Raw genomic sequence first — 27,582 nt, forward strand, 5'->3', positions numbered from 1 at the left:
TGATGCTTTTTTATTTTCTTTTCTTAAGTTTTATGGAAGTATAGGGGATTTACAATGTTGCATTAATTTCTGCTGTACAGCAGTGATCAGTTATACATATATATTCTTTTTTTCATTTCTTTTTTTTTTTTTTTGTCTTTTGTCTTTTTAGGGTCACACCCATGGCATATAGAAGTTCCCAGGCTAGGGGTTGAATCAGAGCTGTAGCTGCTGGCCTACACCACAGCCACAGCAACACCAGATCCAAGCTGAGTCTATGACCTACACCACAGCTCCCAGAATGCCGAATCCTTCATCCACTGGGCAAGGCCAGGGATCGAACCCAGATCCTCAGGGATACTAGCTGGTTTCGTTAACCACTGAGCTATGATGAGAACTCCTCTTTTTTTTTTCATTTCTTAAAGTTTTATTGAAGTTTAGTTGATTTACAGTGTTGTGATAATTTCTACTGTACAACAGTGATTCAGTTGTATACTGATCCTTTTTTTTTTTTTTCTCCCTTAACTTCTGTTTCTTCAGTATCCTAACTGGTTTTAAAATTATTCTAGGAGTTGTGGCTCAGCAGGTTAAGAACCTGACGAGTACCCACAAGGATGCGGGTTCAGTCCTTGTCCTCTCTCCTTGGGTTAAGGATCCAGCATTGCCACAAGCTGGATAGGTCACAGATGTGGCTCAGATCCGGTGTTGCCATGGCTGTGATGTAGGCCGGCAGCTGTAGCTCCAATTCGACCCATAGCCTGGGAACTTCCATATGCCACAGGAAAAAATAATAAAAATAATTTTTAAAAAAATAAAGTTATTCAAGTGCTGGAGGGGCTGTGGAGAAAAGGGAACCCTCCTGCACTGCTGGTGGGAATGTAAACTGGTACAGCCACTATGGAGAACAGTTTGGAGATACCTTAGAAATCTATACATAGAACTTCCATATGACCCTGCAATCCCACTCTTGGGCATCTATCCGGACAAAACTCTACTTAAAAGAGACACGTGCACCCGCATGTTCATTGCAGCACTATTCACAATAGCCAGGACATGGAAACAACCCAAATGTCCATCGACAGATGATTGGATTCGGAAGAAGTGGTATATATACACAATGGAATACTACTCAGCCATAAAAAAGGATGACATCATGCCATTTGCAGCAACATGGATGGAACTAGAGAATCTCATACTGAGGGAAATGAGCCAGAAAGACAAAGACAAATACCATATGATATCACTTATAACTGGAATCTAATATCCAGCACAAATGAACATCTCCTCAGAAGAGAAAATCATGGACTTGGAGATGAGACTTGTGGTTGCCTGATGGGAGGGGGAGGGAGTGGGAGGGATCGGGAGCTTGGGCTTATCAGACACAACCTAGAATAGATTTGCAAGGAGATCCTGCTGAATAGCATTGAGAACTATGTTTAGATACTCATGTCGCAACAGAAGAAAGGGTGGGGGAAAAAACTGTAACTGCAATGTATACATCTAAGGATAACCTGACCCCCTTGCTGTACAGTGGGAAAAAAAAAAAAGTTATTCTAAAAAAATAAGAAATAAAAAATAAAGTTATCCTAAAGTACACAGGGGATCTGTGCGGTCAGAAGCCAGGGCAGGATCTTCCAATTTTTACTGTTTATATGTTAGTGGCCTCGTGTAACTACTTTTTTCTAAAATGAATTCACTTTAAAAAATAATAATATTAACAGCATTTGAAAACTATTGCCCTAAGCAGTGGCAGTAAGGATTTGTTCTTAGTTTTGTAGTCCTCCTGTTAGCCTTTTTTAAAAAAATAATGTTAATAATCAGGAGTTCCCGTTGTGGCACAGCGGAAACGAATCCAACTAGGAACCATGAAATTGTGGGTTCTATCCCTGGCCTCGCTTAGTGGGTTAACAATCTGCATTGCCTTGAGCTGTGGTGTAGTTCACAGAAGTGGCTCAGATCCCATGTTGCTGTGGCTGTGGTGGAGGCTGGCAGCTACAGCTCCGATTAGACCCCTAGCCTGGGAACCTCCATATGCCATGAGTTTGGCTCTAAAAAAGCAATATATATATCAGGAGTCCCCATTGTGGCTCAGTGGGTTAAGAACTTGACATAGTGTGTCCATGAGGATGCACGTTTAATCCCTGGCCTTGCTCAGTGGGTTAAGGATCCGGCATTGCTGCAAGCTGCAGTGTAGGTAACAGATTTGGTTCAGATCCAGTGTTGCTGTGGCTGTGGTGTAGGGCAGCAGCTGCAGTTCCAATTCGACCCCTAGCCTGGGAAAGTCCATATTCCATGGGTGTGGCCCTAAAAAGAAAAAAAAAGTCAGAAGGGGAGAAGCAGGTAGAAGCAGGCTATGGAGGGACAGCAGCAGAAGCCCTGAAACAGGGGTGGGTACTTCCCAGCGTGGGAGTGGGGGGCTCACATCCAGAAGAAGAAACAAAGTGGGGGGCCTGCCTCCACACAGCATCTTCTGGGGTAGCAGCACATCTCTACGCTGGCTCTTAAGGGAAGGATTAGGAAGAGCAGGAGCTGCCCAAATTGAGCCATTTAAGGGGTTTTAGAAATTAACTTCACACCTGCCATCACAGATGTTACTCAGAGGAATAAAGAGAAAAACATGCAGAGAGAGAAGCTCACTGCTTCCAGATCTACTCTCAGGGTCTGACGTCATCCCAGAATGGGATCCAAAAGACACCCCCCCCCCCGGCCCAACCTCCTTATCTGCAAATTCAATGAAGGGTTCGATTGAGACTGGTTTCACTGACCCCAGCTCAAGATAAGCCCTTTAAAAATGGACGTTGTCCGAGTTCCTGGTGTGGCACAACGGGACTGGCAGAGTCTCTGCAGTGCCAGGACGCAGGTTCAAACCCCAGCCATGCACAGTGGGTTAAAGGATCCAGTGTTGGGGCACCTGCTTCTTGGATCTGATTCCTTGCCTGGGAACTCCATATGCCATGGAGTGGCCAAAAAAAGAAAGAAACGAAATGAATAAAAATGGATATTCTCCTCTAAAGAGAACCATTTGAGGAACTTCAGAGACAGTGCATCAGGAGCTTGATATAACTGGTGGATTTTTTCACATGCTATTTGTCCTACATATGGATTCCCTGGCATAATCTATCCAGAGCATTCAAGCCTGAAGATGTTTGGGGGAGTGATGGCTGAAAAATACCCACACATAAATTACATGGTGCTATTTTTAACTTGAATTTGCCTGAACTTTTCCCTGGTCCCTTCCTTATTGGAGAAGGTGGGTGATTTCTGCTCAGCAATAGTTTTCTATTGAATAAGAGTCAGATTTAGTCCTTTTTTTCAATCTTTCCAGTTTTTCTAATGATTCCTCTTGCACTTATCGAGATCCTTAAAGGCTGAAATAATAGAGGATAAATTTTCCTAAAAGAGTGTATGTTGTTTGAGTTCATGCAATATCATTTGGGATTAAGCAGTTATTTCTCAAGTAGTAACAAGCAATAGGCACCAAGGCCTGGGATGTAGAGACAGGAGTTCCTGCTGTGGCGCAGCGGAAACAAATCCAACTAGGAACCATGAGGTCACGAGTTCGATCCCTGGCCTTGCTCAGTGGGTTAAGGATCTGGCGTTGCCGTAAGCTGTGGTGTAGGTGGCAGACATGGCTCGGATCTGGTGTTGCTGTGGCTATGGTGTAGGCTGGCAGCTATAGTTCTGAATCAAACCCTAGCCTGGAAACCCCCATATGCCTTGGGTGTGGCCTTAAAAAGCAAAAAAAAAAAAAAAAAAAAAAGAGAAGTGCAGCAGGGTTCTGCCCTCAAAGCTCATTCATGCAACCAGGAGCATCAAGCATAACCCATCATTTTAAAAGATCTGTTTGTCAGAGCTCCCGCTGCAGCTCAGTGGGCCAAGAACCCATGTAGTGTCCGTGAGGATGCACGTTCAATCCCTGGCCTCGCTCAGTGGGTCAAGGATCCAGCATTGCCTGTGGTGTAGGTCAAAGATGCGGCTCGGATCCAGTGTGGCTGTGGCCATGGTGTAGGCTTCGCTGCAGCTCCAATTCAACCCCTAGCCTAGGAACTTCCATATTCCACAGGTGCAGCCATAAAGATAAAATAAAACATCTGCTTGTGATGACCTCACCTTGTTAGGACTACGAAAGGCGAAACAAGGTTCCTGTGTGTTGGAGCTTCTCCTGCTGTGAATGGTTATGGCCACACTGATGTTCAGGGTTCAGACCGAAATGCTCTAAGACATGCCATGGATTGGACTGCTCGGCACAAGATGTGCTGAGAAATGTAAGAAGGTCTGGTCCAGATCAATATTGCTCTTCTATGGAAGAATAAATGGGACACTGGGAGAGGCCACCCCTGTCTGCTGTACTGATTTTGGGGAAGGAGGACCAGTGGGATCTGAAGGACTCAGGCTGGGAGGAGAGTTCTGAAGAGGGCTGAGCCCATGTGAGTGACATCTTGCTTATTCAGATGCTATCTTAAGAGCCAGCTTGGCCCTTCTCGACTTTCCATAAGATCAAAAAAAGTCACCAAGGGGCAGACAAGTCCTGGCTGAAAAAAGCCACCAACATGCTCGCATCCTTCTCCCATCACATCTTTCCTGAGATGGCCAGCCTTGAAGCATCTTCTAACTGCAGGTCACAGTCATGAAGTCAAAGTTGGGCCAATGCTTTCATTTGCCATTTTTATCGTTTTCCTTTTCTTCACTTCCTTGCAAACAGGCTTTTGGTTTGGTTTGGTTTGGTTTGGTTTGGTGTTATGGAATGCTTCACGGGATTCAGTCACTTGGTATATGAGAACTGAAATTGAGGAGTTTGCTGGTGGTGCAGCGGGCTAAGGGTCCAGCGTTGTCCCTGCTGTGGCTCAGGTCACTGCTGTGGTGCCAGTTCAATCCCTGGCCTGGGAACTTCCACATGCTTCAGGTGTGGCCAAAAAAAGAAGAACTAAAATTAAATGTCTGTTGATTATTCTTGTGAACCCGTAAAAGTCACCCCAACTGCAGTACCACTCGGAGAAATGCCACCATAGGGATATGCAGAATATGCTCTGTGACAGCTCGCACTGCTGATGTTATTTAAAAAGAAAACCAGGTGTGATTGGAGCTATAGGTACAACAAGTAATTTAGAAAATTCTTATGAAAGCAAACCTTTCCCCATCTCTAATTACCCACAGCCCAAAGGATCTGTTCTGTTCCCTGGCAGGCTGAAGAACACTCTACCTTGTAAAAGAGAGTGGATTTGAAAGTAAGAGCTGAGGGTTGCTGGCACTAAGACCAAAGTCCTTTCCCTGGTGACCAGCAGAAGGATATTTTCATACTAGCAGAAACTATTTAGATTTCCTACTTATTACAGTGACTCGAGGTTGAGACCTGGCTAGATCTTTTTACTTCTTGGAAGAATCATTAAAGTTGCATAAATGCAAGGCAAGAAGCATCCACTGACCTGGGAGAGAGGGCTGGTCAGACCTTTTATCTTGGGCTTGACAAAACCATCTTCCTGGCGGTGGAGGGGAGTCCCATTGACCTCAGGTTCTTAGGGACACTTGGGGGTGGACATACACATCCCAGTCCCTCCCCTGCAGGGCTTACAGTTAGGGAGGGCTGTGGAGGGACCTGTTAGCTATGAAAAACAACAACAACAATATATAGCAATAAAGCTCTATAAGATCCTTGAAATGAAACGACCGTGAGAACTGGAAGCAGTGAGACCAGGGAGTCTGCAATGGAAGGGAAGTTGAGGATGGAGTGGTTCTGTCCATGAAGCACCCTCTTCTGGGGGCAGGCTGGCAGCCCAGGGGAGGAAGGGGTTGTCTGGGAGAACCCCAAGTGTAGACCCTTCTAGTCAATGGCAGCAATGGAGAAGATTCCCCACTGTAGTGCAATGGATTAAGGATCCGGCTTTGTGTCCAAGGTGGCATCAGGTTGCATCCCCAGCCTAGTGCAATGGGTTAAGGATCCGGCGTTGCTGCAGCTGTGGCATAGTTCACAGCCGCGGCTTGGATTTGACCCCTGGCCTGGGAACTTCCATAGGCCAAGGGTGTGGCTGACCAAGAAAAAAAGAGAGCAGCACAATTCCCTCCAGGCACCTGTGGGAGTAGGAAGGCTTATTCTGAAGGAACCACCTTCCGAGAGACATTGAAATGTTCTCCTGCTCTGTGCCCGAACACCTCTTCAGCATGACGCAGGGCGGGAACAGGCAAGTCCACATCCTAAGACTCCTAGTCCTGGGTCCCAGGAGGGCGTAGAGACAGAGAGAGACCTCCTGCTTGATTATGGCCTGTGGGAGTGGAGATGGGGCCTGGAGGGCATCCTTTTGTAAAGCTGAGTTGAAGGATGGGCCTTCTGGGACCCTGGGATCTTGATGGTGGGTGGTGTGCGGCCTCTGACAGGTTCCAAAGATACAAATCAAGATGCCAGGAGTGGGAAGGGGCCAGCACAGGCTCAGGCAGTGCCTTCTTTGCATAACCCACCTAAGAATAAGGCCAGGGGGCTCCACAGAGCAACAAGAGCAGTTGTTTGCAACTCTTGACCTCAGTCTGGAATCAGAAGGATGGCTCTCATGGCTGATGCCACCAGGCAAGGTCCAGGGCCTGCTACTGCCTCCTTACACTTTCTCTCTGCCAAATAATGCTGGGCCTTCCAGTTGTCATAGAGAAGAACACATCTGCTCCATGCTGGATCGGTTTCTTTTACTTTAACCTTCATCATCTATTGGCTTTTGGTACAAGTTAATCGCTAAAGGGCTGTGGCCTATAGCTTAAAGAATACATAATGGACCGGCTCAGGGAACCCTGCCTCCCAATCCTGTGCTCTAAGCTACAATCCCTTTGTCCAGCTCACAGGAAACATCCTGATCAGGCCCACTTGTGAACAGCTGCAAGAAAGAAGAAAGTAACACACATTCTGGTCAGGAAGCAGGAAACATTTGTAACCACTTATCACCTTTTTAATTTCCTCTTCCCCTCCCCTTCTTTGTTGTATAGAACAAAATTACATCCAAACCTGGCAAGACGGTTCTTTGGGACAATAGTCCACCATCTCCTTGACTTGCCAGCTTTGGAATAAAGCGCTAGTCCCTGTCCCACCAACTGATGCCTTGATGTATTGTCGAGTTGTACAGGGAGAAGCACAAGCTTGAACTCAGTAACAATGTCCCATCCCAACAACTCGACTGAGACCTCATGCAGCTTGTGACTCAGTACAGTCACTTGTGGGGCAACTCGCATGCAGAACCTGAGGCCACTGGAGCCGGACACCCCAGCTGCATCTGCGTGGCCACATCCAACAGCAGATGGCACAGAGAGCTTGAGGATGCAGATGCTCCCCGAGGACTCAGTTCTGTTTCCCTGGCCCCAGCTATCAGAAAAGCAAGGTTGAGACTCCGGGACCACAGGAGGAATCGATTTGTGCTAGAAGCTCAGAAGGAAGGAAACAGTATCTGGTTCTGAAATCCATGATCAAAGCCAGACATGGGTAAGCTAAACCACAGGCTGTTCAGAGCCAGGAGTTAAATGAACTCGACTTAACTGTCTAGAATCAGGGTGTCAAGCTAGAGCTGGGGCCTGTTGGCGAAACATGATGCTCAGGTGAGAGGAAACTAGGAGGTGCATTTTTGCTGACTCTCAGCCACTCAGTTGTCATGCTCTTTTAAAAAAAAAAAAATTGAGGTATAGTTGATCTACAATGTGTCAATTTCTGCTGTATAGCAAAGTGATTTGGTTATACATGTATACGTTCTTCTTAGAAATATTCTATATAGGAGTTCCAGTTATGGCTCAGCAGGTTTCGAACTCAACTAGTATCCATGAGCATGCAGGTTCGGTCCCTGGCTTTGCTCAGTGGGTTAAGGATCCAGCATTGCCACAGGATGGGGTGTAGGCTGCGGATGCAGCTGGAATCTGGCATTGCTGTGGCTGTGGTATAGGCCGGCAGCTCCAGCTCCAATTCGACCCCTAGCCTGGGGACCTCCATATGCCATGGGTGTGGCCCTAAAAAGCCCCTCCCCCCAAAAAATTCTCTTGCAATCTGGTTTCTGGGAGGATATTGACTATCATTCCCTGTGCTACACTGTAAGACCTTGTCGTTTACCCATCCTGTATCTAATTGCTCACATCTGCTAACAGCAGCCTTACTCTTACTTGTCCAGGAGGGAAGAATGACCCGCCAGAAGTTTGAAAGGCAGCTAGAAATTCAGCTTCCCTGACACCCAAGCATGTGCGTCCTGTCCCTGCCTGTGATGAAAGCAGCTGCAGGATCTGTTAGCACCAGGCTGTTCTTCCTCTGCTTAAAGCTGCAGCAGTCAAAGGGTCTGGGCCCCAGGGGAGGAACCCACAGAACAGCCAAACCAAAGCCTGAGCTTCACCGCAATCAACTTGACCTTACTTTCTATTGTACTGTATTTGCCTGCCAGGGGGTCTGGTTCCTGAAAATTCTCCAACAACCGCAATGACACCTGTCATCATTTCTTTTTTATGTTAGCCAAAGGGAGAGAAAGAGGGCAAAGGGTGAGGGCAGAGCCTGCCAGGGAAACCATAGGCTGATTTTTTTTTTTTTTTGGTTTTTTTTTGGCTGTGCCCACAGCATGCAGAAGTCCCAGGCAGGGATGGAACCCTCACCACAGCAGCACCCTCACCACAGCTATGACAACACTGGATCCTTAACCAGTGGATGGAACTCCTGCCATCTGCTGATATGAATGGGGAAGAAGAGTGAAAGAAAGGGCGTCAAGCGAAATAATGGAAATAGAGAACATTCGATCCAAAATTGACTTTTATGCTGAGGAGGGCTTTAGCTTGACTCTTAGAATCTCAACAGCTTATCCTTCTATGCACCCCCGCCCCATGCTCAGAGTTGGGGCAATAGGATGCAAGTAGATGTTGAAAGAATAAATAGAAGAATGAATGGACCAATCCGCTAAATATGGAGGGTTGTATGACCTCATTTGTAAGGATCCTCTTGGGAGTTCCCTGGTGGTCTAGTGGTTAGGACTCTGTGCTTTCACTTTTGTGGCCTGGATTCCATCCCTTGTCTGGGAGCTGAGATCCCACATCAAGTCACTGCATGCCGAAGCCAAAAAACCAAAAGCAAAAAAAAAAAACCCAAAAAATAAAAACCAAGGATCATCTTGAAGTAGTAGGAAAATTAAAAAGCTGACTTCTCAGAGTTCTCTTGCGGCATAGGATCTGGTGGTGTCGCTGCAGCAGCTTGGGTCACTGCTGTGGTGCAGGTTCAATCCCTGGCCCAGGAACTTTCACATGCCGCAAGCACAACCAAAAAAAAGCTGACTTCTTTTAATAGGAAGGAGGCCTCTTAAATACTCACACTTCTTAAAAGCTTCTCGCTTACTTACATTAATATTGAGAAACTCAGAAGTTCTCACAATAATTTTCAAATGTCATTGGTTCCGTGGGTGGACCCTTGTCGGGGGTTTGCAGGAGATGAAATGACACATTGTAGATAGTGGAGGCTGAGAGAGTGGTGCCTTCCAGGCTTGAAATTCTTTTTTTTTTGGCTTTTTGCTATTTCTTTGGGCCGCTCCCGCGGCATATGGAGGTTCCCAGGCTAGGGGTCTAATCAGAGATGTAGTCCCTGGCCTACGCCAGAGCCACAGCAACAGGTGATCCGAGCCACGTCTGCAACCTACACCACAGCTCATGGCAACGCCGGATCGTTAACCCACTGAGCAAGGGCAGGGATCGAACCCGTGACCTCATGGTTCCTAGTCGGATTCGTTAACCACTGCGCCACGATGGGAACTCCCAGGCTTGAAATTCTTAACATGCACAGGGCAGGACTTTGATCCCAACTGAATATTTTCCCAGACTAGGTGTGGTTTTCAATAGTTTTGCTAAGGAACTGCATGGAGCTGAACTTGCAAACTTTTGTGTTTTTCTATTTCAAAAAACATAGTATTCTTAGCATTTCCTCCAGATGTATATACATATATATATGTATATATATATATGTGTGTGTGTGTGTGTGTGTGTATTCTTAAGTTGGGCTTGATCTCAGAAAGATACTTTTCTGCATTCCCTTGTCCCAAATAACAAATAATTTTAGAAAAATGAAGTGCAAGTTGAAGCATCAAGCATGACTGCAGGTGTTACACAATCCAATATATGGGTTGGAAAAAAATATGTGAAGAGATATACTTAGTTGTATAAAGAATTCACTCAAAATTTCATCATGAATATTGGATGCACTTCTAACTTTAAAATGGCACCTTCTGCCATCAACAGCTACGTAAGTAGTCCATATGACCAAAAACAAAAAAACTTTCCTAAGCTATTCGCCATTAATTATCATAGCCATGAAATAATTCCTTTTACTGAGGAAGGGATTTCACTTTCTAGTGATGTGTGAAGGGCTGGTTAAGATATCAGCACTATCGTTCCAAGCAGGAAGTATACTTTGGACTTTAAAATGGCATCCTCTCGTCCAGAAGCCTCCAGAACTCTCCACATCTTTGTCCTGCTTTCTGGTCCTTCCCTCCCCGATTTTCCTTGAACTCTCACCCCAAGTCACCCTTCTGTTGTGGGCCTGCCATGCTGAATCTCAGACCCCGATCTCAGATCTCAGATCCCAAGGTTTCCTGGTTGGGATGCACTTCCTACTCTTACAACCTACTCTCCAAAGTCCCAAAGCAGATCAGCTTCTTAGGGCCAGCTCATGTCCTAGCCCTTCTAGAACCCCTTCCGTGCATCCCAATGGGCCCCTTCACCATGGCATGAATCGTCACACTATAATTTATGGCAACTGTTTGACCTGCTACTGTAACAAGATTAAGCTCTTAGAGGGAAAACCATGCCTTACTCTTCCTTTAACTCCCTGTATATGTCCAGCTTTTGATTTGTGGCTAGAAGACCCAAGTTAAAATCCAAGCTGTGTCATTCCATACAGGACTTCCCTGAACCAGCAATTATTGGACACAAGGTATGTCAGGTCTGTGTCCTGAAGGGGGATTAAAAGCTGAGTCAGGAGTTCCCATCATGGCTCAGAGGTAGCAAACCTGACTAGCATCCATGAGGATGCGAGTTCAATCCCTGGCCTCACTCAGTGGGTTGAGGATCCGGCATTGCCGTGAGCTTTGGTGTAGGTCTCAGATGCAGCTCAGATCCCTCATTGCTGTGGCTGTGGCGCAGGCCAGCAGCTGCACCTCTGATTCAGCCCCTAGCCTGGCAACCTCCATATGCTGCAGGTGCGGCCCTAAAAAGACAGGGAAAAAAAAGCTGAGTCAGGAATGGCTACCACTTTCGAGGCATGGTGGCCTGGATTGTGTCCCCTGACAAAACCCAGATGCCGAAGCCCTAACATCCAATGTGGCAATATTTGGAGAGGATGGGTCTAAGAAAGTTCTTAAAGCTAAAGGTCATTAGGTGGGGAGCCCCGATCACAGAGGATAGCGTCCTTATAAGAAGAGACCCCAGAACTCACCCTTGTTCCCTCTCCCTCTGCACACCCACCCAGGAAAGGCCATGAGAGGTCATAGCAAGAAGGTGACCATCTACAAGCCAGGAAAAGAGCCCTCATCAGAAACCAACACAGCTGTCACCTCGATCTTGGACTTGCAGCCTCCAGAATGGTGAGAAGATAAATTTCAACTTGTTTAAGCCACTTAGTCTTAGCCACCCCCAAGCAGACTAGGACATAAAGGAATTAGGATTTAGCAGAAGACGCAGACGAGTTGTGTTAGGCAGGCTGGGTTGTTAGTAGGATGGGTATTGGTTTACACCAGATTGCCGGGGGGGTTGCCCACAGCTGCTCATGACAGTGAAGCAAGAAACCCCAGAGGTGGGAGTTCCTTCGTGGCTCAGTGGGTTAAGGATGCGGCATTGTCACTGCTGTGGCTCAGGTCACTGCTGTGGCGGGGGTTTGATCCCTGGCCAGGGAACTTCCACATGCCATGGGTAAGGCGAAGGAAAGAGAGAGAAAGAAACCCAGAAGTGGCGTTGCTGCCAGGCCTCGTGGAACTAGCTGGGAACCAGCATCTGCTCTGGGCCTAGGCACTGGCATCAGCTGATGTACACGTACAGGCTGACTGGGGCAATGATATGGAAGTCTGAAGCTACTTAAGAAGGTGCTGGTCTAATAAATCATAGCAATATTTTTTGGATCCGTCTCCTAAAGCAAAGGGAGCAAAAATAAACAAATGGGACCTAATGAAACTCAAAAGCTTTTGCATAGCAAAAGAAACTTTAGATAAAACTAAAAGACAACCTACTACATGGGAGAAAATATTTGCAAATTACATATCCGACAAGGACTTAATAGCCAACATATATAAACAGCTCATACAATTCAACATTGAAAAAACCAAACAGGCCAACTGAAAAATGGGCAGAAGAACTGAACAGACATTTTTCCAAAGAAGACATACCAATGGCCAACGTCACCAATTATCAGGGAAATGCATATCAAAACCACAATGAGATATCACCTTATACCTGTCACCATGGCTTTCATCAAAGAGAACACAAATAACAAATATTGGCAAGGATGTGGAGAAAAAGGCACACGTGTACACTGTTGGTGGGAATGTAAATTGGTGTAGCTAACTATGGAAAACTGTGGAGGTGTCTCAAAAAACTAAAAATAGAACTATCATATGACCAGCAGTTCCACTCTTGGGTATATATTAGAAAAAAACAAAAACACTAATGTGAAAAGATACATGCATCCCAGTGTTCATTGCAGCATTATTTACAATTGTCAAAATGTGGAAGCAACCTAAATGTCCATCAACAGATGAATGGATAAAGAAGATATTGTATGTAATATAATGGAATATTACTCAGCCATAAAAAAGAATGAAATAATGCCCTTTGCAGCAACATGGATGGACTTTGAAGGCAATGTGCTAAGTGAACTAAGTCAGAGAAAGAAAAATACTATGTGATATCCCATATATGTGGAATCTAAAAACTACAACAAACTAGTGAATAAAACAAACAAACAAAAGAAGCAGAAAGCAGACTCACAGATATAGAGAACAAACTAGTGGCTACCAATAGGGAGCAGGGAGAGGGGTATGGTATTAAGAAGTACAAATTGTTATGTATAAAATAAGTGTACACAACATAGGGAATATAGCCAATATTTTCTAATAACTATAAATGGAGTATAACCTTTAAAATTATGAATCATTATATTGTACACCTGTAATAATAATATTGTATATCAAATATACTTCAGTTTAAAAAATAAAAAAGAGGGTTCCCATGGAGTTCCCTTTGTGGTGTAGTGGAAACAAATTCCACTAGTATCCGTGAGGATGCAGGTTCAATCCCTGGCCTCATTCGGTGGGTTAAGGATCTGGTGTTACCACAAGCTGTGGTGTAGGTTAAATAAATGGTTGTGGTGTAGCCTGGCAGCTACAGCTCTGATTCGATCCCCAGCCAAGAAACTTCCATATGCTGCACGTGTGACCCTAAAAATAGATAAATAAATAGATAAGTAATAATAAAAATTAAAAAAAAAAAGAATGTGCTGTTCTAGTTGGAGGATTTGGCAAAGAAACAGCTTGGTCCTGATGGTGGAGAGGAAAGCCTTGGTTGCCATGGGTTCCGGGGTGCCAGTCCTGGGGGTGCACTGGCCTCCGCATCCAGCAGGTCTCAGGGGGTTTCCTAGACTCCTAGGCTTTCCCCGAGGCCCTGAAACCACAGCTGCTCCTCTTCGATGCTTGAGGAGCAAACAGCAGAGTCTGGGCTCTCTTAGCCCCCCTCCCCTCTCAGCCCATCCTCCCCTGAAACCAAGAGTGAAATTGAAAAGCGGATCATTAAACAGCAGAATTCAGCTGAGGCCTCGGGCCTACGTGGAATTGACAAGAATAACTGGCCCACACTGTGATTTCCCGCCCCTGGTTTGTCTGTCCTGTTGGCATCGGGAGGGAGTTTCTGATGAAATTCCCTGGGGCGCACTGCACTGCCTTGATATGACTCAGCCTTTCTCTTAGCTTCTGTTTTTTGGTTCTGTCTTTTATTTTATTATTTATTTATTTTATTTTATTTTTTATTTTCTTAGGGTTGCACCTATGGCATATGGAAGCTCCCAAGCTAGGGGTCGAATCAGAGCTGCAGCTGCTACCAGAGCCACAGCAACACCAGATCTGAGCTATATCTGTGACCTATGCACAGCTTGCAGCAATGCTGGATCCTTAACCCACTGAGCAAGGCCAGGGATCAAACCCGCACCATCAGGGACACTATGTTGGGTCCTTAACCTGCTGAGCCACAATGGGAACTCTTTGTCTCTCTCTCTGTTTTGTTTTGTTTTGTTTTAGGGCCACACCTGCTGCATATGGAAGTTCCCAGACTAAGAGTTGAATCAGAGCTGCAGCTGCCAGCCTATGCCAGAGCCACAGCAACGCCATATCTGAGCCGCATCTGTGACCCACACCACAGCTCACAGCAACACCAGATCCTTAACCCACTGAGCGAGGCCAGGGAACAAACCCATGTCCTCATGGATAATAGTCGGGTTTGTTATCACTGAGCCACAATGGGAACTCCCGGAACTTGTCTCTTTATTTTTTCTTTTGTTTTTATTTTTCCCTCTTCTGTTAAATGAACAACCTACATCTCCAATTCAAATTCCCAAGACAGAGAATCCAGTTTTGTCTTTGAGCCCTTTCTTGGGGTGGGGGGCAGGGGTGCTGTCCTGCAGGGTAATTTGATGGTCCTGCTGGCCCGGGCAGGGCCCTCTCCCTTGAAGTGGGTGATAAGAATTCAGTTGCACGGAGGGGAGCCTGGCCTGCCTGGCCTGGGGGAAGGCTCTCAGCAGCAAGGAAGTCAATGTGTGAGTACAAGGTGTTAGGACAGCAGAGTTGAGAGAAACAGAGGCTGGATCTCTGAGATCTCAAGCAGGTTTATCGACCAACAGAGTGGCCGGGAGCACTGAGCAGAAAGAACTCAGGCTCCCTGCTCTGGGCACAAGGGCTTTTTCACAGTGAGGATTTCGTGCGATAGGTCACATCGTCTCAAAGAGAAAGGGGAAGGGGGCTTGGGAAACAGGGAAGGAGGATTTAGGTCATTAGGGGTGAATGTTAACAGTCCTTTTGGCTCTGTTTATTTTGAGGTTTAACAGCTCCTTATATTATCTTGGTCCCAGGGCCTTCATTCCTGCTGGAGTCTGTTTCCCGTTGGTTTGATCAGCTGAAATCGTATCTGAGCCTGGGTGCGATCTTGACGGTGTGGTTGTTTTACATTCTCCATTTGGTATTGTCTCTCCAGATATAGATACCAGAGTTCCCGTCGTGGCACAGCAGATACGAATCTGACTAGGAACCATGAGGTTTCGGGTTCGATCCCTGGCCTCGCTCAGTGGGTTAAGGATCCAGCGTTGCCATCAGCTGTGCTATAGGTCGCAGACAGGGCTCAGATCTGGCGTTGCTGTGGCTGTGGTATAGGCTGGCAGCTGCAGCTCCACTTGGACTCCTAGCCTGGGAACCTCCATATGCCGGGGGTGCAGCCCTAAAAGGAAAAAAAAAAATCAGATTATAGATACCTCCGAACGCAAGGAACCCAGATACTCAGGAGAATGTTTTTCTCCCCTAACAAGAAGCCTGCAGGTGGGAGTCCTAGAGCTCAAAAGCTCCGAAATTCCATGGAGGGCCAAGCTTTTCATACTTTTCCTCTCCATCAGGCAGCTGCCCAGTGAGCGCATCCCAGCCTAAAATTCCCCTCACACCTCCCAGGAGGAGCCTTTATGTCTCAATGACAAAACAGGGTCATGGTGCCACCTCTAGCTGCAAGAGAGGCAGCAAACGTGAGTAGCTGGCATTTGCAGCATCTACAGGAGCAAGTGGATTCTGATGACAGAACAGGGTGGCATATTGTGTAGACAGGCGTCTGCCCCAACAAGACATCAGGCACTTGCTCCGCAGTGCTGTTAGTGCTATAAGGATTTGCTGAGATGCTATTTTGGATAAGTTACATAACCTCTTTGAGGCTCAGATGCCTAAATGGAAAATGAGAATAATGCCTACATCACAGAACTGCTGTGGAGCTTAGTATGAAATGATACATTTAAAAGTCTCTGCTTCGACAAGGTCCTACTCTATAGCCCGGGGAACTATATCCAATCCCCTGGGATAGACCGTGATAGCAGATAATATGTGTATATGGATGACTGGGTCACTTGGCTGTACAGCAGAAATTGGCACAACACTGTGAATCAACTATATATGTTCATTAAAAAAATGTTTTCTGAAGTCTCTGCTTCAGTTCCTGACACAACAAATACCCATTTGTTCCATCCTCCCCATCACTTACAGGGAAAATACACAATAAATGCTTGTGAACCAAATGAAGCAGTGTTCACCTGGAACAGGATCCACCTGAGTTTTGTTGGATATTTGTTTTTCAAAAATCAATTTGACCGGCCACATCAAAGCAAACGTAAATACGTCAAAGACTGGCCAGGTAGGAGCTAATTCCAAAGGCAATTGTGCTTCATTGTATTTACAAGAAAGCTCTGTGACTACACTTGAGCTGCTAACAGATTTATTTCCCTTAGATCAGCTGAGTATCCACTGTCACACACACCCCTCCACCCCCTGTGTGGAACCTCTGAATAATCTCCCATTCTTTCCAGCAACTGGCCCTTTGCTAAAGTGTTGGGGGATTTTTTTTGTTTTGTTTTGTTACTTTGTGTGTTTGGTATTTGTTTTTGTTTTTGTTTTTTTCCCCTCTGCTGTGATCTCTGGGACAGTCTGGGGTCTTCTGACAGAAATCACACTAACTGGCAGTTTTGCCTCCAGACTCTGTTCCTTACAAAAGGGTCCAAACAGTGTATCGAAATCCACTTCTCCCACCTGCATCTTTGACATCATCAGTGATGCTTCTGCCATGGATTCCTTTTATTCACATTTGATTTCAAGACTCTTTATCAAATTATTCTAATTATATCACCTCCCAGCTCCACTCACGGGTTCTCTCCCTGCCAATTATGCAAAAGACATTTGGTTTTCTTCTTCCTGCTCCAGTTTGCCATCACAGGCTCTGCTCTCTCTACCCAAGTTCTAAAAATTCTCCTTTTTATGCAAAATTCATCTCCGAGCGCACCTCCTCCGGGAAATTCACATCAGCAATGCTATAAAGTCCTATCTGTCTCACTAAACAGGGCCAGCTGAGTGTTTGGTCTTTACGGAGGCAGAAAAACCAGTGGACAATGATGCATCCTTAATTTTTTTTTTCTTTTTTTTTCACTGAAATTGTAAGTACAGCCCTGCTGAGAAGGAGGCCTAGCCTCGTGGTGATTCTATATATCTATGTAGTGCTCGAAAATCTCTGAAGTACTTTCTCCAGCACCGCTTCCTTCTGTTCTACGTAGGGTAATGCCCTTCAGGTCCATCCGTGTTGCTGCGAAGGGTAAATTTTAGTCCATTTTTATGGCTGAGTAGTCTTCCATTGTATATGAAACACATTTTCTGGGGTTTTTTTTTTGGTTGTTATTTTGCTTTTTAGGCCGCACCCGTGGCATATGGAAGTTCCCAGGCTAGGGGTCAAAACAGAGCTGTAGCCACCACAGCCACAGCCACAGCAATGCCAGATCCAACCTGTGTCTGCCACCTACACCACAGCTTACAGCAACGCCAGATCCTGATTCACTGAGCTAGGCCAGGGATCGAACCTGTGCCCTCTTGGATACTAGTCAGATTTGTTTCTGCTGAGCCACGACGGGAATTCCCCTGAAACATCTTCTTGATCCATTCATCTGTTGAGGGACACTTAGGTGGTTTCCATATCTTGGCTATTGTAAATAATACAGCTGTGAATATTGAGGTGCATGTATCTTTTAAAATGAGTATTTTCTGGGAGTTCCTGTGGTGGCACAGTGGACGAATCCGACTAGGAACCATGAGGTTTGGGGTTCAATCTCTGGCCTTGCTCAGTGGGTTAAGGATCCAGCATTGCTGTGAGCTGTGGTATAGGTTGCAATCGAGGCTCAGATCCTGCCTCGCTGTGGCTCCGATTAGACCCCTAGCCCACGAACTTCCATATGCCACAGGTGCAGACCTAAAAAGCAAAATAAATAAAATAAAATGAGTGTTTTCTCCTTTTGCTTCCAGTCTGGTTGATTTGCAATATTATGTTAGTTTTGGTGTACAATATAATGATCCAATATTTTTATAGATTATACTCCATTTAAAGTTATTACCAGCGTTCCCATTGTGGCTCAGCGGGTTAAGGACCTGATGTTGTTTCTGTAAGCATACAGGTTCGATCCCTGGCCTCTCTCAGTGGGTTAAGGATCCAGCATTGCCACAAGCTGCAGCATAGATCACAGATGTGGCTTGGATCCAGTGTTGTCCTGGCTGTGGTGTAGGCTGCAGCTGCAGCTCTGATTGGACCCCTAGTCTAGAAACTTCCATATGCCACAGGTGAGGCCCTAAAGAGAAAAAAAGAAAAGGGAAAAAAAGAAAGTTATTACAAAATAATGACCATATTCCCTGTGCCATACACTATATTCTTATAGCGTATTTATTTCCTACATAGTGGTTTGTATCTCTTAATCCCCTACTCCGTCTCGCTCCCTGCCCCACCCCTGCTGGTATCCACTAGTTGGTCCTCTGTATCTATAAGTCTGTTTCATTCACTTTCTATAAGTTAAGCTATGAAGACTAAACTGCTCCAAAATCATGCATCGGCTTCTCTCAAGGGTCAAATCAATTTGACGGCCACACATTATACCACTAGGCAAGATTCTGGTGACACCAAAGAGGGGAGATGGAGGCAAATGAGCATGAGAGAATGTGGTTGGATTGGCACCACTCCCTTCCCACCACAGACCAAAGGACCAAAGTGCCCATCCTGAGCAGGCAAGAAGGATAACACTAAGAAATCTCTCTGGGTCAGTGGATGTGTCTAATGAGAAAGTATGGCTTAAATCACTTTCTACAGATTTCGGTGAAAACAGTCTCTGATTCAGGATTTTTGCAGATTCAAGCAGGCTGTCACCCTCAACAAATGGTAACACTGGTTTAGGCTTTGTCAGTCTTGTGACTCTGAATCTTCCTTGGCTATAAAAGTAGGAAGGTGCAGGGATCTGACTCTAACTATAGTTTCTTCTTAAAAGAATGGTTACTGTATTTGCTTAGCGATGCTATTTCCAAATAAGTAAAATGATACATAGGTAGGGTTTGGGAGGCTTTGTTTTGGTTTTTATAAAATAAAATGGGTGTGGGGAGTTCCCATTGTGGCTCAGCAGTAACAAACCTGACTAGTATCCACAAGGACGCGGGTTCAATATCTGGCCTTGCTCAGTGGGTTAAGGATCTGGCATTGCCATGAGCTATGGTGTAGGTCGAGGATGCGGCTCTGATCTGGCATTGCCAGGCTGACAGCTGCCGCTCGGATTTGACCCCTAGCCCGGGAACTTCCATATGCCGCAGGTGTAGCACTAAATAGCCAAACATATAATAAAATAAAGTGAAATGGGTGTGTTTTTTTTTTTTTTTTATAAAATAAAACAGGAGTCGTTTTTTTTCTTTTTCACAAGATCAAGTCAGCCCCGCTATCAGGAAGAGTTTACACAGTGCAAAAGTAATGGGCATTGTTCTTGTGAGCAGAGTGAAAAGTGCAAACTGTTGACTTGGCAGGTGTCTTTTTCAGAGGTACCCTGATATCTAGTTATCACAGTTGACAAGAAGGAATGAGTCTTTAAGATTTTCTTTTGGTCTTTGTTTTTCTACAGTGTATCACTTACTGCTGCATTTGAAAAACCACTCCATGACTTAATGGCTTAAAACAATAACATGGATTATTTCTCACACATCTAGGAACAGCTGGGCAGTTACGCTGATCTCAGTGGGGCTGGCTCACATGTCTGTGGTCAGTTGGTGGATCGACCAAGAACTGGAGCCCAGAAGGTCTGGGCTCACTCCATACCCAGCCCACAGGCTGACCCAGGCTGGTGCCCCAGAGTGAGGAAGTGTCCCACTGGGCAGAGCAGCACATGTGGGTCCTCTCAAGGCCGGGTCACTTTTTTTTTTTTTTTTTAACGACCACACCTGCGGCATAGGGACGTTCCAGGGCTAGAGATCCAATTGGAGCTGCAGCTGCCAGCCTTCATCACAGCCATAGCAATGCCAGATCTGAGCCACATCTGAGACTTGTGCCTCAGCTTGCAGCAACACAGGATCCTTAACCCACTGGGCAAGGCCAGGGATTGAACCTGCAACCTCACAGACACTGTGTCGAGTTCTTAACCTACTGAGTCACAACAAGAACTCCCAAGGCTGCATCACTTTAACATTCCCTTTGGTGTGTGGCCAAAGTTCATTATTTCTCTTATTAATAAAGATGATGTATTCTAGATACACACCCTGGGAGTTCCCATCATGGCTCAGAGGTTAGCAAAGCTGACTAGTATCCATGAGGACGCAGGTTTGATCCCTGACCTTGATCAGTGGGTTAAGGATCTGGCATTGCCGTGAGCTGTAGTGTAGGTCGAAAATGCAGCTCAGATCTCTCATTGCTGTGGCTGTGGCACAAACAAACAAACAAAAAAACCCTCCAAAAAACACAACTTGTATCATCAGATTTTTTTTTTTTTTTTTTTTTTTGCCTGAAGTAAGGGGATAGAGGAAGTAAACGGGTGTATTCCATGTGCCAAAACTGCTGCACTGTCTCGTCTGCCAAATTGTGTTGGTCATCCCTGAATCAAGCCGTGGGGACATTGCTTCCACCTCTTGATGGGCGGAGCTTCAAGGACGGGGTGGAGATTTGAGGCCATTCTTTAGCAATTCTATCAATCTGCCTCTGGCCAGTTGTTCACATCCTTCTTATATCACATCCATCTTACAGCTACATCCCCCCTCCCCCCGCCCCACTTCCCAACATCTCATCCTCAAATCATGGCACCAGCCCCAAGCTTAGGATCTTATGATTTCCAGTAATACAACACAGTATTATGCATACAACAGAATGTTATTCAGCCTTAGAAAGGAAGGGAATTCTGATGCGCGGTGATACATAGATGAACCTTGAGGACATTTTGCTAAAGGAAATAAGCCAGTCGCAAAAAGACAGTATGATCCCATTTATATAAGGTATCTAGAATTGTCATTTTCACAGGGATAGAAAGCAGAATGGTGGTTGCCAGGGGCTGCGGGGAGGGGTAAATAGGGACTTATTTAACAGTTATAGTTGCATTTTTGCAAGATGGAGAAAACTCTGGAGATGGCTTGCACCACAGTGTGAATATACTTAACACTGCTGAGCTGTACAGTTAGAAATCGTTGTTATGTGTATTTCAACACAATTTTTTTTCAAAAGCAAAAAGTTACAGTAGTCTAAAACAAGACTAATTACACAACGATGATCTTACATCTATAATAAGAGATGAGTCAGGCAGAATAGGAAATTCCCAAGAGCCTCTTTTAACACACTGGTAACCACTGTACAGTCCTATCTTCACCCAAATAAATCTTGGATCTGAGATGCTAGAAGATACCACCTGATTTCAGTCCCCCGAATTCTGGGATTAAACCAGGGGGGCGAAGCAAACATTTTTCGAAACAGAGTGAGTCTCTTTGCATCATAACAATAGGATTTAAGAATCTCCAGGGTTGTCTGCAAACTCTGTCCTCTTTCCAATGATTAATGATGACACACATTTGTATTATATAATCTCCATCCAGTACCAAAAAGAGGCTTCTTTGCATTCTGGAGAACAGATGTTCCCTATTTGACATTGCTTTCTAGTGTTTAACTGGTTTTTGATGCCCTCATTTCATTTCTCCAGGGTTATGTGTTTTCTCATTCTTTTTTTGAGAGGTTTAGTCAAAACTTCTTGAAAATTCAAATAAATATGTGTCTGCTGAGTTCCCTTTGCTTGATGTTTTTAAAATATTTTAGAAAACCTTTCTAATAGGTTATGGCAACTGATCTGATAGATTTGCTCCTGGTCAGGATCCTGCTGGTTACCCAACCAAGTTAGTTATCCAACTCTTCATGTTCACAGGGGTCAGCCACAGGGAATTCACTGATCTATATTTGCCTAAAGTTTGAAGCCAGCGGCCGCATGTGACTTTCTGCCTCAGAAATTGTTGCACTGGTGAAAGAAGCGCTGTATTTCCTTCATGATTTGGCCCTGTGTTGTCCTTCTTACAGAACCTTTGCTGGCTCCACCTCAGTCCGTCCTAAAAGCCTGGTGAACTTTGAAATCACCATGCAAGTATGTCTTTAGATCCTTCTATCTTATTGTATTTGAAAAGCATGGTCTTGCTCATGGTGAGAAAAAAAAAAAAGCCCACATGCTTCCAATACCTTCCGCCAAAAAAAGGACCCACCCTAAAAATTTCGGGTGGCTTTTTAAGCCTATTTTTCCTGACCGAGCATCTCTGATAACAATCTTTCCATCGCTTTTGTAAAACCACATAGGCTTCCCATAACCTAGTGGGACCTTGAACTCTGCCCATGGAAGGGAAAGCACAGAAAAGGGCTGGAATATACACACTGCAAAAGCAAATAAGAGTTTGAACTCCACCTGCCTTTTATTTGGCAAGCCATGAGCGTCTCCTTTCCCTCCTGCCCTCAGAGGACAGAGGGCCATTGCAGCCTTGAAGGCCATAACCTTCTTCTGCTTGGAGGTCTACGCCAAAACCTTCACTCGAGGAAGCCAGAGAGTGGCCTCCCTACACTGTCCAATTTCTCAGCATCACGGACAAATCCCATTTCCCCCAAGATGGTTGTTCTGGGCTGAGCCAGTCTTCTGTGCTGTGCAGCAAAAACTGGAGCAGCTCCACATGTGTTCTCTTGTCAAGACTTTTAGGACCTGCGGGCCTGGTTGGAGAGGCGGGAAGGCTGGAAGCACTGTTTTGACTTTGATTTTGCGGCATTGGAAAGACAGAGACATATGAACTGGAATTTTTGCAAAGTGTACGTGGTTGGGGGTGGGGGGGAGGGGAGGGTTCTGGCCATCGATGGCTTTGGCACGCCTCCGCCGAGTAAGAATTCCCCAAAGAGTTAAAAGCTCTTCTGAATATGAAGAGCTGTAAAAATCGCCTTGCCTGTGCTCCAAAAAAGAAGGCATAGGATTTGGTCCGCGGGTTGCGGTGTTCAGAGGTGAGCCCAGGGTTTAGGGGCTGCGCGGCTTCAGGTTCCAGGGCGCCACCCCTGCACCCTGCGCAGGTAGCGACCACCCTCACTGTCGCCCCCACCCCCATCCGCGGACAGACCTCCACCCATCCCGGGGCCTGGTGGGCGGGCCCAGGTCGTAGTGGGCGGGCCCGGGCGGGGCGGGGCGGGGCCGGCGCTGAGTCCAGAGCTCTGGCTCCGAGGAGACGGCGGGCGGCACTAGAGGGAGCTGCTAGCGCCGCCGCCGCCTTCGCCGCACCGGCCCCCCACGCCCGCGGCCCGGAGCGCCGCCTCCCAGACCGCGCCGCCGCGATGGCGGAGGACAGCGAGTCAGCGGCCAGCCAGCAGAGCCTGGAGCTGGACGACCAGGACACGTGTGGGATCGACGGGGACAATGAGGAGGAGACGGAGCACGCCAAAGGGTAGGCGCGCCTGGGGCTCGGTGCGGACGCAGGCTCCCGGGCGCGGCAGCGGCGCTGAGCGGCTCCCCGGCCCCCGCGTGGCTTTCGCGCGGCTCCAGGGCGGCGGGAGGTCCGGGGGGCGCGGCTCGCGCGCGGAGAGGCGCAGTGGGGGCGAGCCCCCTGGTGCGCCGGGAGGCGTGGGGACCCGCCACGCCGCTGTCACCTGCCGTGCGACCCGCCCTGGCGCGCCCCCATCCCGGCCGGCATGTGACTCAGTAGTGCTAAGGGGGGCGCGGCGCCCTTCCCTTTGTGGTGGCCCGGCTGGTGGGAAGTGGTTCTCCTCTCTCCGCTCCTTGTCATCCCTCCGTAAGTCCTCCTGGACCCTGTTACCCCTCCCCCAGCCGCGGGGAAAAAAGCCGCTGGTGGAGCGGAGCGGTTTGAGATTTGCCCCTGCTGGTTCCGGCGCTGCTGGCCAGGAGCAGCGGAAAGTTGTGCTGCCCCGGCCGCCCCTCCCCGCGCTGAGATGGGCACGGGGGCGCCGGGGGTCCCGGCCAGGCTGCTGGGGACGCGCAGGTTCGCCATCGCGGAGCGCGTCTGCGTCTCCAAAGCCGGCCCGACCCTCATTTCAGCTCTGTCTCAGGGGGTAGCGCCTGCTGACCGGGTCAGATCCGGATGGGTGTTTTGATCTCCAGAGCCATGCTTTAACACCTGGTCAGGTTTCTTCCTCCTTTTACTGGCTCCCTTTTCTCCCGCACAGACTTGATTTGCACTCCGGTGGGAAAAAGGTTGCTTCTGATGAAGGAGGGTATTGAAGTTCTGTTTTATAGGCGGCAGCGGGAGGGGGGTCATTTTAAATCCAGGCTAGTGGCTACCTTGCCCTTCTACCTTGATGGAATCGAACTATGCGCTAGTACAGTGCCACCCCTTAGAAGTGATATTTTGCAAACCATGGTGACTGGCAAAGAAGTGGGTCAGCTTAAAAACATGATAGGGAGGCCTTAGTCACAGATGGCTTATTTATTCAGTTCATGGGGAGGATTTTTTAAATGATTGATGATTTAAAGTGTAAAGTATTTGCATTCTCTTTAACGTCTGGTTGAAGATTTATTTAAGAAAGGAACTTTGAGCTTTCATGTGTTATGAAATATTGAGAGAGATCAAGCAAAAGAAAAGCTGACTAAATGTATCTTTCATTGGCGTGATTTTTTTTTCAGTGGCAGCTGCAAGTACAGAATGTTGTAATTCTAGTCTAGAATATTTTTTTTTTGAAGAGAGGAAATTCTGCAGACATCTGAGCCCCAGTTCTGTTTATGCGGTGATAGAAATTTGTCTATGATAGATAGCTAAATATAGATAAGTTTTTGAAACAATGACACCAGTGCCAGAAATGAGCCCAGATGCAAATGTGATGGATTACGCAGAAAACTTCATCACCTGTCCTTTGTCTTTCTAGCAAGACCCTGGATGCCTGACTTTTCCACTGTAATTTCTGTTTCTTGTTCTTCGTTCTTTTGAAGGCTTGGTTATGTACTTCTTTGCTTACACAGTCCGGAATGTGCATGGTACAGAGAGAATTACCCATCTGTGTACCCCTTGATCTGGGCCTGCCCCCAGGAGCCTTGCAGGAGACTCTGCAAAGTTCCCAGATTAGCACCCAAAAGCATCTCCATGCCCTCTTCAGAAAGAGTCAGTTTTGTACATCAGCACATCAATTATATATTAGCACAGTTACTCACAATTCAGAGATGCCCAGTGAACTGACTGTTTTAACCAGGAGCAGATAACATGATTTCAGCTTCTTGGAGGAAGAAATTGTCGTAATGGGTTGATCGTGGCCTATTAACCTGTCAGGACAAGAGTAGAAATCTAAGTGGCTGTGCTAGTTGGACTGCCTTTTTGAATTCAGATAATGGGAGCCAAATTTGGGGGAGTGATTGTGTTTTATTTGGCTCGTGCTGATGATAGGGCTCAGTAGCAACCTAGATTTTTTCCTAAGCAGCTCAAGTTGGTAAATGTTAAAATTCGAAAGTCTTGTCTTTTCTACACCTGGCCTCTTCATTTTCCACAAATTCATGGCCAAAAAGAGCAGACTTGGGGTTCCTTGTGGGGGGGGAAGGGGAAGGTGTGGGAGGGATGGGGATTTGGGGGTTTGGGGCATGCAGACTGTTTATCTGGAATGAATGGGCAATGGGATCATACCGTACAGCTCAGGGAAATGTGTGTGATTGGGTCACTTTATTGTACAACAGAACTTGATGAAATATTGTAAATCACATATACTTTAATAAGACTTTTTAAAAGTCAAAAAAATAAATAAATCAAGTGGCAAATAATAAGGCTGTGGAGGTATGACTATGTAAACCCTTTACCTTTTAAAGGTGAGGTATCACTTTGAAGCTTCTAGGTATGGGTCAGTGCAAAGCAGTTCTTTACTGAATAACACTTTTGTGGCCTGAAAGAATGAATTTATCCCCACTGTGGAATATAACATGTTTACTAGTTGTTTTAGACATATTAAAACTAGAGCCTCAGGTAAAAGGAAGTCACTAAATTAAACTATTTTGCCCCCACAATGTAAATATTGCTATATATGTTTTTCTTCTATTTTTGTAGAATTTTTTTTATGAACTTAAACAGGCATTTCATTTTGTGGATAATGCCAAAAGCCCATGAATGAAGTATGATGTATGTTTAATTAAAAGCAGTGCCTGGTGTATTATAAAATACTTGTATCTCCCTGTCTTGATATCTAATTATTCATGGAAGAATGTCCTCTTGGTTTAACTTTTTGGTCCACCCAAGTATGACAGTGGCTTACCACTATACAAATTTCGTGAATTCTGAAAAACATGGGGGAGGGCAGAGATTGTCCATTTTAATTAGCCAAGCTATATTCCAGGATGTGTAGTTTTATTATCTTCAACCAACATGCAGTCACTTATATATATGAAATCTATATGTATGATGGAGGAACGTGTCTGTGAAACAGAAACACACTCACAGATAGAAAAAACTTGTGGTTGCCAAGAGGCGGAGAATGGAACAAGAGTTTGGGCTTAGCAGGTGCAAACTATTATGTATCGAACAGATAAACAAGGTCGTACCATCTAGCTTATTCACTATCCTGTGATACAGCACAACGGAAAAGAATATGCGAAAGAATATATATTACTGAATCACGGTGCTCTGCAGCAGAAATCAACACAACATTGTACATCAAGTATACTTCAATAAAAATTTTTTAAAATGCAGCAATTAGAACTAGAGTAACAGGATTACCTGGAGACATCCTTTAACTATGACTTGAGCACACGATTTACCATTAGGGGAAATACATCTTTGTAAAGGGTTTGAGAGAACTTGAAAACCTTCAAGCAAGTTAAAAGTTCTGGGGTAATCTTGTTATTTTCCTAGTAAAGATTTTCTGCATAGATAAGAATTAACTTCACCTACCTTTTCCTCCTTGCTCCATTGATATGCTGCTTCTCCACCTGTAAAATCAATTGGGTCCTAGTCAGTCACCTTTTAGTCCATCTACGGCGCATTGAGCATAGTTATCGCTCAGTGATGGAAACGGGACCGCACAGTTAACATTTCACTTGACAACAGAACCAAATCTCTGTCCTTGCTTTATCAACACTGACTTTGAAGATGCACATTTCCTCGATAAATTGATGTGTTTCATCTCCTTTTCACTCTGAGCTTTTCCTTCATTATTCACTGTAGTGAAATAGGAAGCAGCCACCAAGAATATTTACATAGGGAATAAAATAAGCATATATGAGTATGCCTTTGTTGGCAGATAAATGACTATATTACTCCCCAGGGTAGATCTGGAGTAGTTTTGGTATTTGAGGGTTATTCCCAGACATTTTAAATAAATTAGTTCTCTTAGAATAATTCAGGTATTTGGGAAAGATGAGAACTTGAGAATTCTTTTAACAAAGACCTTAATCTTTCTCCTGCCACCCCCAATTTAGGTGAGAATAATGGAACTTATTTACTGTGCGTTATGTTAGGTTCCGCCTTTATCTTTTGTTGAAATGGGCTGAGGGAACTTCTTAGTCAATTGTGGAATCAGTGGGCAGACGCAAAAAATTACTGTAACTCTGGAGATTTTTCTGGTCATGGAAAACCTAAGGGA

At 45.7% G+C, this 27,582-nt stretch overlaps 1 protein-coding gene across 4 annotated transcripts in view; it reads left to right on the top strand.

Moving 5' to 3' along the window:
* The first annotated feature begins 23,333 nt into the window (after positions 1-23,333).
* The window catches only part of NMT2 (N-myristoyltransferase 2), a 75,306-nt gene continuing 71,057 nt past the window's right edge, over positions 23,334-27,582 (top strand). For 3 of the 4 annotated variants that reach the window (XR_002336350.2, XR_014817952.1, XM_021064837.2), the window contains exon 1: positions 23,334-23,459. Coding sequence is in view for 1 of the 4 variants with exons in the window: in XM_021064837.2 (XP_020920496.1) it covers positions 23,350-23,459 (110 nt within the window). In the remaining 3 variants the exon portion in view is untranslated. Of the gene's footprint in view, positions 23,460-23,581; positions 23,805-27,582 lie in introns of those variants that run through there. The other variant, XM_084980244.1, reaches the window with a different exon arrangement.

The sequence above is a fragment of the Sus scrofa genome, chromosome 10 (genome assembly GCF_054392235.1).
Source record: "Sus scrofa isolate SSC_HxYL_T2T_F1_AM1 chromosome 10, Sscrofa_HxYL_maternal_Yorkshire_Landrace_v2.0, whole genome shotgun sequence".
NCBI classification, from domain to species: domain Eukaryota; kingdom Metazoa; phylum Chordata; class Mammalia; order Artiodactyla; family Suidae; genus Sus; species Sus scrofa.